General features: G+C 33.3%; 1 protein-coding gene across 2 annotated transcripts in view; it reads right to left on the bottom strand.

Annotated features, from left to right (window-relative positions):
* Positions 1-284: 284 nt before the first annotated feature.
* Positions 285-13,760, bottom strand: part of LOC126978546 (tyrosine-protein kinase Abl) — a 52,128-nt gene continuing 38,652 nt past the window's right edge. Inside the window, exons 12-16 of one of the 2 annotated variants that reach the window (XM_050827474.1) lie at positions 11,792-11,988; positions 9,417-10,614; positions 8,444-8,628; positions 6,030-6,292; positions 285-5,225 (exon numbers count right to left, since the gene is read on the bottom strand). In XM_050827474.1, the coding sequence (XP_050683431.1) occupies positions 5,222-5,225; positions 6,030-6,292; positions 8,444-8,628; positions 9,417-10,614; positions 11,792-11,988 (1,847 nt within the window). In that variant the 3' untranslated portion in view covers positions 285-5,221. The remainder of the gene's footprint in view (positions 5,226-6,029; positions 6,293-8,443; positions 8,629-9,416; positions 10,615-11,791; positions 11,989-13,760) is intronic. The other variant, XM_050827475.1, reaches the window with a different exon arrangement.

The following is a 13,760-nucleotide window of genomic DNA, read 5'->3' as shown; positions in this document are numbered from 1 at the left end:
TAGCTGTTATATTATTGAGCTCTTCGAGCTCAAAAGTCTGATAAAAGTTTCGTAAAATTCTATTTTATAAATTTTAATTTTCAAGCGGCAATAACTTTTGAATGAATGAACCGATTATCTCGGGGTTGGCGGCATTCGACGACATTTTTTGAACCGCATAAAGTTTCAATTAGGCGAACTCGGAATTTCTATCATTCAACACTTTTATTAAAAAAAAAATAAACATTATTAGGATACAACACAATAATTTATTTCGTGTCGTAAGGAATAAATTGAAAACAAAATTTCATAAAGGAAAACTTTATTAACCATTACAATTTCAAGTCTGAATATATCTTTGGAATCTATAAATAAAACCCATAAATGTGAAATTACGAGATCAATCGGGAATATTGTTAAATATCGATCATGAATTTATAGTAATATTAATATTATTACATTATAACATATGATATGACAGAGATAGGTGTAGTGAACTTAATAAGAAATAGGGCACACCCAATTCGATTGAGTAAACACAATACATAAATTTTTTCAAGTAAATAATAAAATAATTCTAATTTAGGTACATGATTTAATGGTGAGTATAAAACGAAAACAATAAAGATTCTGTAATATATAGAAATTGAATGATGCTCTTGATAAAAAGATACGTGAATAGAGATAAAAAGATATCGAATCGCAAATTTGATTATTATTAATTAATTATTCGTGATGAGAAAAATGTGAAAATTGTACATCAGAAGACACAAAAGTACTACAGGATTATTATATGAAAGTGTAAACGGTTAAGTGAATGGACTTACAAATACAGCGATACAAGATTATGTAGACATTAAACTGCAGGCTTACATCTCCAAAAATCCTAAACGTTTCAAAAACCTATTTTAGCAAAGAAACTATTTGTCACTATCACAAATTTTTCAACGAATATAGGCTTGTGATCCGTTTCGATTTCAATATAAGGCCTTAGTATTTATAATAATGCGATCGCTCTGAAAACAGCTCGACTTAATTCCTATTCACTTAACATTATATATAGCCCACCCCGTGCGTGACTAGAATGCAATGAGTCAATGATCAAAATTATATACTATGAGTTATCACTGGAAGCTACACATCGTAGTAAGTTTTATTTATTACGCATGGTAACTTTAATCATAATATAAAATTTAAATAATATCTATGGATGTGTTTTTTACTGGAATCGTAATTCACTGGAGTTGAGTTATTTTTACGGAAATAAAACTATTATAAGCATTCAATTGCAAGAAAAATACTGAAGTTTTGGAGCCTTTTATTTTATACAAATTTTCTTTACTGAAAACATATCTAGAAAATAATTAAAATAAAATTCAAATGATCAGTCACACCGCGCTACCGTCTTTAAATTCGATTAAACTTGAGCAGATCGATCGCCTACCTACAAGTCAAACTGATTTCAGAGCGCGCTGTTTATTAATAGTATATTACAAGCAAAGTTGATTAAATACAAACTAATACCGCCTAAATATAGTTTTTATATAATATGGTAAGCGATATCTACACATTCTAAGTTATAATATACGCGCCAATACACCACACTAATAGAAAAGTCATACAGCAATCACTAATCACTACATAGTATTAAACAAAGTTGCTTCCCGTTGTCTGTATGTCCATATCTACGCTTAGAACTTTAAAACTACGCGACGGGCGCCATTTTTGCGACATTCTATAGTATATTATGTAGTATCAGTATTGCACCCGTGCGAAGGCGGGGCGGGTCGCTAGTTATACATACAATAATATACGTTATTACGCGTGTTTTAAAATTACGTATACTTAAAACAGCGAAATACTTAATATTAACTTAATAATATAATAGAGACTAGCATATAAGTATTGCTTGTAAATAACATTCAATACAAAATATGGTTCACTAAACGTAATGAAGCAGTTCGTTCAGTACCTAAGAGATTTACGTTATTTCAAGAATTGAATTCAATCTTTAAAAAAGTTGAGCACAATTAAACAGATATCGAAAAGTTGTATCACAGTACGTCAACAGTAATAACAGAGTTGCGCCTTAGAGTTAGTAGAATAAAAATACAAGCGGACCGTCTAATAATCACATTACGACACTTGAGTATGATCTTTTATTACTGACCTGTTTAAATACCACTGGACTGCCTGTTTCATATGTTTAAAAGCAAATTTCTTGTGCATATTTGAAGCGCCATTCGCGAGCGTCTAGAGAAGTAATTTTGACGTATAGTACAAATGGCTGCAACAAAAGTGTACAGTACTCTGAAAAAATTTTGCACTCTGAATTAATTTCGTTCGTTGTCCGTGTATTTATACTTCAGTAATCAACGTAGGTAATAAAGTACAATTTTTTTTTGTAAATAGTTTCCCACTTACACACAAATAGTTTAGCTATGGTCGGCAACACTAGTTTTAGTACCTCAGACTCTCGCTACATGGCCAACAGCGCCAAAATGGCGAATATCAAACAGGCACAAAAGCAATTTGACAGCCGCCAGTCCAGTAGTAATAAGTAGAAATTAGTGTATTTTATAGATAACAATCAATATTACTTTGTTCACTATGCAATCCGAAATCATCTATCAGATTGTGATGGAAACTTTGATACAATGTTCTATACGCTCGCGACGGGTCCTTGTCCATAAGTCTATACATAAATTTGTTTCTACTCTTTAGGCAGCGCATGCCGGGTACAGCTTAGCATACAATACAAATAGTTTACGATTCGCACTAGGGCCAAGAGAGAAGTATAATTTTAAATCCAATAAAAATACATAATAAATCGTAATATTATATACAAATAAATTATTAATTTATTTGATAGATGATATTATCATTGTTATAGAAATTTTACGAGACAGACTGAATAAAACATTATTTACTAAGCATCTCGTAAATCTTTAAATGTAAAATTATTATAATACTATTGCTAGAAATGCTAATCGTTGAAAGCAACCTAATGTCACGGAAATACTATGCTAAAGTATATAATGCAAAAACTTTAAAGCCTACAAACACTTTCTTACTCAGGTAATATAATTAATCTCTACAGTCATGGCATTAAATATATTTCCTACTTTAAAATACTTCAAGTGTTTAGAATTTACAAAATATCTGGAATGTTATTTCATAATAAAAGAATTTAATTGGATCAATCGACAGTCAAATTTTGATTAAAAAAATTGTTTGTAACCACACGTCGTGAAATCAACATTATTATTATTATTACCGGGTGAAGATATGTTATAAGCCCGCACATTGCGTCACACTACAAACAGCGCGTGTGTTGAATACAGCCGCGGCCTGAGGTACAGAGCGGGGAATCTCCCCCCGCTAGTAGTAGTGCTGTGCCGTTGTTGACAGTTATCGTACATTTACCGTGTTATCGCGTATATAATGACGTTGCGGTCACGTGTTATTTTTTTATTTTAATAATAACCGATATTTTAATAAGATCCGAGTCCATCAGGTTCCGTTCCAAAAAAACGAGTCTTTATTCATCGCCAAGCACAATTAATTGCGAAAAATGATTTAGACATGTGTGCTGAAGAAGGAGAAGAGAAGAAGGATAAGTATTAGGTTGAAATCGTAATCTTTAAGCATTGTTTAAATTTATCGACGCACTTATGATTATGGTCATCAATTATAATTAGGTCACAGCACGGTCGCATTCCAATGCTCTGCATTCAACTCGCGCGTATTCTGTAAATTGTCTTTTTACCGATTAAAAACGGTTTCTTTCACAAAGTTTGACAGTGACATACACTAGCCGACACCTTTGCTCCTGCAGTTTTTATGCATATCATCTTTTTTAACATAATTTCGGTAAAAATTCTATCCTTTTGCGAGCGTAATATCGTAGAGCGTAAATAACATATTAATAAATACCTATATCCGTAGAGAATGTTTGATTAAAGTAAAGTTAACATTTTAAAATTCGCGCACGTGTGGACTTAAAATATACTATAGTTATAGAATATGTAATTCGAATATCATTCCCTATTATTTTGGCACTGCAACAACAACTTAATTAAAACATTGTTAATTGGTTATACATATACGTAGCCTACATTAGTTTTAAAGCTAAGTAATGCAGCAATTGAAGCAACATGAAACAAAAATTCGGTACCAACAATAATTATCCTGGGGTTAACTTTTAAGCCCCGACGTCACCAATGACACTACAAACTGAGTTCTATAAAACAAGGTTTTAACGTCAGTCTTGATCTCGATTAAACACCAAGCGATTTTGCGTGTTAAGTAAACTGTGTTTATATATCATAAACACTATAATGTGTCAAATACCTGGCAAAACTGTCGTCGATAAGTATGACAAAACAAAATAGTGAAATGTCAATGTTTCTATTACGATAACGACAGTGACAGCTCTAGAACGCGATCTAATATGTTGAACGTCCAAAATTCGGCGGTCAGCATTTAAACGCGTTTAAGCTATAACTAACTGCGTTTAGTTTGTCTTGGTGAAATCAGAATTGTATCGGTAAACATGTTAACAGGCGTAAGCTTAGTTCGGTGATAGTCGTGTACTACTTCAATGTTGAAATCGGGGCTAAGAATGTTAACATCAGTCTTCACACTAAGGAATTGTTGAAAAGCTTCAATATATATTTAAATACATAATAATAATATGTTACTGGTACACTCACACTATATGTTGTACTTAGGTAATATTTAGTATCAAATACATTGTGACTCTTCAACCGTCGATTACCTTCAAACATTTGTACTATAGATAAAGTATAATATTTAATACTTGTAGTCAAATTGAGATCTTAATCTAAGTTAAATCGAGATTAAAGGCTGGTTAACGACTAAGTTGATATCATTATTAAGGGAACAGACAAACTTCTTTGGTTTATATTTTTTACATTTGAGTTTTAAATATTTTTCATTTATACAGAAGAAGCATGCGACGACTTTGACAAACTATAGACATTATTGGCACACATTACTTAAAGACAAAAATTACATGTAGTTGCAAATAATTCTTCTAAAAATAATGGACGAAGAAAAGCATTTTACAGCGACGCTTAATAAGAAATGTAAATGTATAGTACACAAATTATAAACGGTTCAAGCATTTAAAAATCCATATTGTAATTCTTCCTTTTTCTCAGAGTGTTAAGACGTGTCTGACGATATGATATGTCCCGAGACACATGCACAGTCTTGTTTACCTAAAAAAAAAATATATAAATTATAATTAATACTATGTATGTTTATGAAAATTGCTAACCAACATAATTTTCAGATACTGATATTACTAGGTGTATTTAATACTTTAAGCCTCACATTTATAAGTGTCGTTTAGGTACCTAAATTGAATCGCTATGATTTGTACCATGAAGTGCTTTTAACTGAATGGCGTTTGAATCGCTTATGTAAGAATTAACGATAGAAATTTGTCTGTGGTCCGCTGTGTGAGAAAGATATGAGGCTGTACAGTTGTTGCATAAGTCGTTTCGAAACCTATAATGGTTTTATATGACTATAATTTTAGCGGTGTTTTGCGTAGAAGTTACTACAAATACAATTTAAAATTGTGTTCACGCTGTAAGTATAATAAACCATTAAGTCCCATTTAGTACTTATTAATTAATAGAAATAGATATATTTTATAGATCTTTGAATTACAAATTAAAGGTTTGCTTAGGTGTTTTCGTAAAAATAAACTGTTTAAAACGACTTATGAACGCACCTCCCATTTGTTTGATTTGACAGGAGCGCAGAGTATATTATTTTTAATTCGTTCTTGCGAACAGGCAATAGCCAGGGGCCTTAGTGCCATCTCTTTTTATTTTCATTTTCGGTATTTGTTTCCAGTATTTTGTTTTATAAAGTCCAATAAAGTATTTTTATCTCATCTTTCATCAATTCCATTTTCCATCAGATGAACGTCCTGCTCGTCTCGTCCCTTATTTTAATTTAAAAAAAAAACGCAATAAGAGTTCATGGTAGGCCCGCTGATATTCACATCTCACCTATACACGATGTTAGCTAAATCACGCAATGCCTGTTCCACACCGTCCGCTAGATGATGGTGATGTGGTTGCGGCGAGGCGAGCGCTCTGGCTTCGGCCTCGAGCCTGGCGGCGGCGGCGCGTAGTTGCACACGGAGCTGCGGCGCACAGCGACTGTTAGCTGCCGCAGTCATACACGCGGTCGCGAGACGAGCGAGCCGCTCCGACGTCTGTAGGCGCCATAACGACCCGCGCCCGCCACTACCGCCGCATCCACGGCGCACCTGATGAAATATGATATATTATTAAAACTTTCGTGTCATTATTAAATAAACAAAAAGGATTGTGTGGTATTATAAAATCACGGTAAAAGTGAAACTTATTTTCACATTATAGACATTTGCCTAAAAAATTTTGGAATAATAATCCATTGTGGGTATACAAATCGCTTTATCAACCTTAATTTTATGCTTGGAAAATTGGAATTATAATGGGAAATATTAAAAGTAACAACATTTACATTAGACAAGACAAAAACAAACAAAATAGAGTGGAGAACTAGCACAAATTAGTAATAGTCGATACACTACACGGTCAACTGCTGCGAACTATAGGCGCCGCCCTACCATCACGCGATATGCAACACTCAGACGAAAAAATTTGAGACGATGTAATAAAAGTTTCACTTTAAAAATTATTTTATATATTGTTTCAGACCAAAGTTGTTCCGAAACTAGTCGGTACCGACACCGACAAAACGTGAGTAAAGCCTATTAAATATAAAAAGTAATATATAAAAAGTATTAATAAATAATTTACTATTAAAAAGTTTCGTTTTATTTGTATTCTAATATAATACATTACGCAATTCAAAATCAAAATAGGATTTTAAATCACTTATTGACTGTAAAAATACTACCACCTATTCAAATGCAAATAAGAGAAGAACATGCGCAAGTACTTCAGCGGGCTTCATTGTTTTCATAAAGTTTTGTCAAATTAAAATTTCATGCAATAAAATGTTCTATTAAATGACCTGAAGACGGTCACTCGCTAAAGTAATCATTACCACTTAAAACTTTTTCAACAATTCTTTTGCATTTCATAACACACGTGTTTTTTACATTTTCTGCACACGTGTTTTTTACATTTTCTGCAATCATGTTATAAAAGCATTGCCCAACAAAAGACTAACTCAAACGAGTAGTAGGCTTAATAATTTTTAATATCATATAAAATTTTAATATCAATTTATGAATTGTTACTTTTAAAGTTGTCTCCCCTCACTTCTAGAATTAATTATACAAATTAAATTTTTAACCAATATTTACAAACGATTCGGGACTCGAACCTACGACCTCTAACTGAAATTTAAACAAGATATACCAAAATTTACGACCCATGCGTACGTCGAACGGTTGGCTCAGCCTTGACGGAACCACGGAGGTCGCAGATTCGAGTCGCAAGAATCGTTGGGGGACCTACAAATATTGTTTTATCTCGATAAATGTTAGTATAAAATAAACCTTGATAATTCTATTTTCTTTCACAAAAATTATCTTTTTGTAATCCCAGATTGAGAGAAAAACAATTTAAAAGAATGTTAGGTTAGTAGTTTGTCGAGAAGGAAACACTCGTTTGCATGAACTTTACTGTCAATGGTAGTAAGTAGGTAGGTACATTACTTCATACTACGTAGTTAATTCATAATAAATAACACTGGCTGTAATAATTTTAGCATATGCGGAGGAAATATAATTAGTATCTCAACTCGACATAAATAAAAACACAAAACAACGGCATTCAATTGAAATAAAAGTCCTTTACGTGTAGATATTTAGTTTCAAGTATAACTAAAAGTACAATGTAGTATTTATCCAAGTTGTTTCTATTCGATTTTAATTGGTCAACGAGATATTATATTCCAAAAAAAAATTTATATTTTCAATTAATGGACTACGAAGATCACGCCATTCTTAATCCATTATGATGCGATTAATAGCGATCGATTTTATTATATCAATAATAAAAAGTAACTTTTAAAATAAAAAAAAATACTCAGAATAGTACTTTATTTTTAGTCCCAAACTGAATGTAATTTAAATTATCAAATATATTATTGTCTGACACAACCATGTACAAGTGTAATTCAATAAGTATTGAATGTCAATAACTATCTAAAATATCCCCTGAGTAATATTTATAGTACTTCAAAGTACACCTATGAGGAAAATAAAATATTTTAATTTTTACAAATAATTATGAAATATATCAATGTAACAAATTGAATGCATATGCAATGCATATACTTATACATTCTCTCTTTAAAATTAACATTGTTAATAATAATTAATAAATAAATGACGTGGTGACATTAAAGTGGGGAATGGATGAATGGACATTTAGTATAAAGCGAAGTATTATAATTGCGTTACCTCATTAGTACAACACTCTAGTGACACTCTGAGCGATGCTAAAGCGTCGACATCTTCTTCGTTGTTAGAAGCGAGAGGGGTTGCGTATATGCCTCCTTTTCCAACAGGCCGAGCTCTCATTGCAGGCTTGCTAGCAACCGCAGGCTTTTCGTCTGACCGCTTAGTCTGCATGCTGCCACTGCGACCTAAACACGAAATTCAAAGATCGTCTGCTGAACCTTCACAGGTTTTTGAAGTTATACTTCTTTAGACGCGTTATGAAGAAATGATTAGGGTGAAATTTTAAGATGCGCGCGCATCATTGTAACACAAAAGTAACAGGTTGAAGTTTGTTCCTAAAATCTCTGACGTTTGCGTCCGTCGTTATTTTTTTTGGTTTCTTCCATAATTATTAGGACAGGCAAAGGGTTGAAGCCAATACAGCCGTATTTATTATTTAATAATTAAAAGTCAAAGCCATTTTTGCAAGATTTTTACAAAATTATTCTTTCTAAAAACGAGGAATAAATCATTTTAATGATTTTTACTTCGCTAAGCCAAAGAAGAATAACTTCTTGCGTGCATACATAATTACACACACACTTTTTTTTAACAACAATCAATATAAATGAATTATATGCCAAATGTCAAGTAGAGTAGGGGCAAAAATGGTCCAGATTGTTGAAGTAATGGAAGATAGATTATAATAATACTAAATATGAGGGGTATTTAAAATGAAAGTGCTAATTGGACTCACGCGACAATAGTTCCGTACAAAGGTACAAATATATATATTATATATATAATAACACTACATAATATAATGTAGATACTTTTGAGATACACCTGTGTAAAAATTTTCAATTGTAAGTTGTCCTCTTACAATCGTGGTTCCCATTGTCAAATGGAGTGGGATTAAACAATTAATGAGGTATGTAATGTATAACAAATAAGATCTCATTTGTTCTAGTAAAATAATTAATAAGAAATATACCTTCTTCACCCTCTTCTCCCCTTGGTTTCATTTTCGGGCTCAGTCGTTCATCACTCTCTTTACTCTCCCATAACTTCTTCAAACTGCTAATACTACCAGTACTACGCCTCTTATCATCTTCATCAGCGCCACTGGTATCCAAAGATCCGCTTTCAGACCGCTTTTTGTCCGAATCGTCACTTTTACTTGACACATCTTTTCTAGAATCTTCTGGTGAAATTTGTTCCAGTCTTTTGACTTGGCCGTTAGTAGCGGTTGAATTACCATCAACTTTCCGCAATCTAGACTTGAAATCAATAATGGAGCGGCCCGCCTCTTCCGATTCCTTTGCGACATTGTTCATTCTATTTGTATCAACTTTTTTTAATTGCGACTTGAAATCAGTATTCGTCTTGCACTCAGCGCCGATTTTCTTCTCGACGTTGTTATTGAACGATGTTCTTCTAAGACTTGCTTTGAGATCAATTGCCGACACAGTTTCTTTGCTGTCAATATATTTTGCAGCATCATTTTTCTTCTCAGTCTTGCGTAAAGCTTCCATATTCAAACTTTCCGAAAGTTCGGAGACTAGACGAGTGACGGGGTCTCCGAATGACGTGTGCATTTCGATGGCCTCATTTAGTGGAGGCGACTCTGTAAGTTTTTGTTTCTTTTTATCTGCCCGTTCTTTGATTTCCGCAACCAGTTTCAGCTCGAGCATTTCTTTCATTATTTGTTTGGCTGGCTTCTCTTCACTTTCATTGACCACGAGCCTATCGCCGGTGTCTGTGCCTGTATCCCGGCAACAATCCGGAGGCGGTGGAGGTGGGATGGGTTGTGTATCTTCAGGGGGCGGGGGGAGATCCGGAGGGGGCGGAGGAAACTCTAATTCTGCTAACCTAGGTCTTGGTTTAGCGGGGCTGTTTGCGAGAAATCTAAACGGTGCCGCTCTGTTGGTTCTTGGGGAGGCTGGGGTAGGAGCGGTGACGCCACCCGATGAATTAGATCGTATCATGTGGGGCTGGGCGCGGGCCGTTCGCGGTGAGAGCGACCTGGCCTCTTCGTGTGGCTCACGAGGGGTGCTCGGCGTGCAGGGGCCGCCGCTCTGACGGAGAGACTTTAAATACGCACCAATACGGGCACCCCTAGGTAAAGTCCCGTAACGGTTGATGGCACGTTTTACGTTTTGTACTTCGAGAGCGACAACTTGAACGCCTTGCTGAAATATTCAAATACCGATTAGAAGGCAACGACTAACTATTTACTTTCCACCACACCAAATACTTATTTAACTAGAAATATACCTAGTACGATCAGCAACATATCTTATAACAGTTAAGTACTAAACAGAAATTAGAAACATTTTTAACCCATTAGTTCGTGAGAAAAATGAATGCTAAGGTTTTACTAATTATAATTTAAATTTTAGTATCATTTTTATAGAATACCAACTCTGTTTCTACTGGTTTACAGTAATTTAATATTATAATAATGATCAACGTATTTCAGAAAATGCAACCTGTTTAATTTTATTTATTGGCTGTGAAAATGATTTTAGCAAATAAACTGATATTTTTTCATTGACGTACAACCAACAACTAGACTCATAATCACGCCTCAAAAATTGACTGAAGAAAAATTCTGGCTACACTTCTATTAGGCAGACCTTTAATTCAGTTGTGTTTCGACCGCGCTTTGTTTACAAAGCCACGCAATGACAAAATGTTCAGGGAAAAACTGTGAAAAACTAATAACAGCATATCCAAATTTAAAAAGGGTGTCGTATTTCAGGTAAGTGACCCTGTAAGTAAATATTGTGTATCTAAGTTTGCGTTTTTAATCATCATAATATATTGGCTAAATAATTTCATCTAAATTGATAAAATAAAATGTTCTTGCCTAGTGATCGCGTCCATTTCGCGTGTGAGTTAGTACTTGTAATAAGCGTATACAATAAATAGACTTTGAGCATTACTGCCACGAAATAAGGTGTTAATTTGAATGAATGTTTTAATGTTATCTGCATATGTTATTATATACGTAACAACGCCGCTTGGACTTTATTGACGACCTTTAAATAGGCGATTGGGAGTTTAGTTGTTTTTAGTACATCAATGTATTTTGCAAAAACTCGGATAAAATAGTGCCTCTAACATTAATTATAGTTAATTAGTTTCACTTCATAAGCATTGAAATCTTTTAGTGACCTCTCAACACTTAACTAAAAAACCAACAAGCCAAGAAAAGCTTTATATTCATAGGTATTTCCCACATTTCATCTATAGCAGTTCTATTATCATGTAGTATATGAATACTATTTCGAAATACATAACAAAGATGTTTATTTTTAGCTTTTGCTTTATTCTCCGATTAAAAATATAAATAAAATCGAATACCTTAGGCTGTATGTCATGCGAGGACTGGAGTGGATGCATGGGTTGCGCGTGCGCATGGTGTCGTCGCTTGGAGCGGTGTCGGTGCTCCGCCCCCGGGGTCATCCCGCCAGCCCCGGCCGACTCATCTGTGTCGGGTGTCGCCTCCGCCAATGAACCCTCCGAGGACGCCTCGCGAGCCCCAACTCGACCCCCACCTGCTCACGTAATAATACAACTAAGTTGTTATGCACTAAATTTAATCCTCATGGCTTTCAACATACCAAAAATGTTGCAAGAAATATTAGAAAAAAAAAGTGCGCCTTTCTTTAGTAAGTGAATATATAATAATATTAATAATTTCCCACACTGAAAATCATCCCATTTCTAAAGTATTATAAAACTCTTTTTACCATTGTAATAAGACTCATTTAAATATTATGGTCATCCATATGAACTGTATGATTCGATTACATGTGAAATGAAGCATTAATAGTTGTTCTTCAAGTTGGGTGTGGTGTTTCTATGAACAACTGCGCGACATTTTATTATCGATACAAATAAAATAAATTGTGGCGCTAAAATTATTCTATGAATAAAAAACACACATTGCAATAAAACAACAATACTCCAATGAAAATCTAACATAAAAATAGTCTTCAACTATGAAATACTTTAGTCATCCCAAATAAAAAAGCGGCGTCAAGACTAATAGACATCTCACAACTATAGAGCAAAAGAAAAATCTTCGAAACCACCAATACACAATATAACAGCATAAGAAAAGATTCACGCATCTATGGAAGTAGGTAAGAGAGAGAGAGAAGCAACCTCTATGTAGGCGAAACTAAATTGTAATAATGAAATGGTAGTGTCACAAGGTTTAGCTGTTACCTAACGGTTCACAAAAGCTTATAGAAAACATTGTGGCACTATTTAAATGAACACACATACATTCAAGTCAAAGTCAGCATACGAATCTGTCTAAGCGCAAAATAAAACAAAACTTGCTGAATTTTTCACATGACAGAATCGTCGCTTCATTTGTAAACAAATGTGCAATGTTTAACAATTATAATAAGATGTATTAATTATTGTTTCAGTAAAATATCCATAACAAATGAAAAGAATGTCATAAAATAATTATAATTATGAGATAAAGAGACAAGGCAGGAACGTTTTCTACCCGAAACTTTGCGTATACTTACAAAATCTTTGAACCTATCGCTATACACCTGAGCGAGCGGACAAGGACAAAAAAATCTAGTTTAAAAGATGCATAATATATTAAATATATCTTAATGTAATTAGCTGTTGCAATAATAAATAATAAGAATATTCATATATGCAAAGATATTTAGCAAAAATAATATGTAGCAACAAAGTCACTGTAAAACGAGAGAATGATTCAATATATCACCAAAGTATATTATGTATAGATATACTTTTTAAGTTCAATATTTTCAACAAAATGAAATGTGAAAATAAATGGGTGACCATAATTTAACTCCCATACATTTCTGTAATGGCATTTATGAGATCCATTTTGAATTTAATTGTTAAGAGATTAATACAAAATCAATACTTATATTATCATGCTGCCGTTTATAAGCGAAGTGAAATATAAAATAAGCAAAATTGTACTGTAAAATTGTATCTATATCGCGCCTCTAACACAAAAACATCCGTATGTACATCAAAAGCAGCACTAAAACATAAAGGAAACATATTTAATATGACTCAAATAATTCAGTATCATTTTAAAAATGGTAAAATTCCAGTTAAATATATAAAATATCCTTATGTGATCAAACTGAGATAACAAAAAAAGCTTCATATTATAGCATCGTCTAAATAATGTTGTGGACTCCCAACAATATTATTTAGTACGTGTTACTACATTATTTATTTTATTACATTATTTCTTTAAATGTTGGTAAGTTACTAGAATAGGTTTCTAAATCACATCGAGTAAAAAACATATATACTTCTA

The sequence above is a fragment of the Leptidea sinapis genome, chromosome Z (assembly GCF_905404315.1).
Source record: "Leptidea sinapis chromosome Z, ilLepSina1.1, whole genome shotgun sequence".
Classification (NCBI taxonomy): domain Eukaryota; kingdom Metazoa; phylum Arthropoda; class Insecta; order Lepidoptera; family Pieridae; genus Leptidea; species Leptidea sinapis.
Note: the sequence above shows the minus strand (reverse complement) of the source record. Positions and strands in the feature narration are given on the sequence as shown.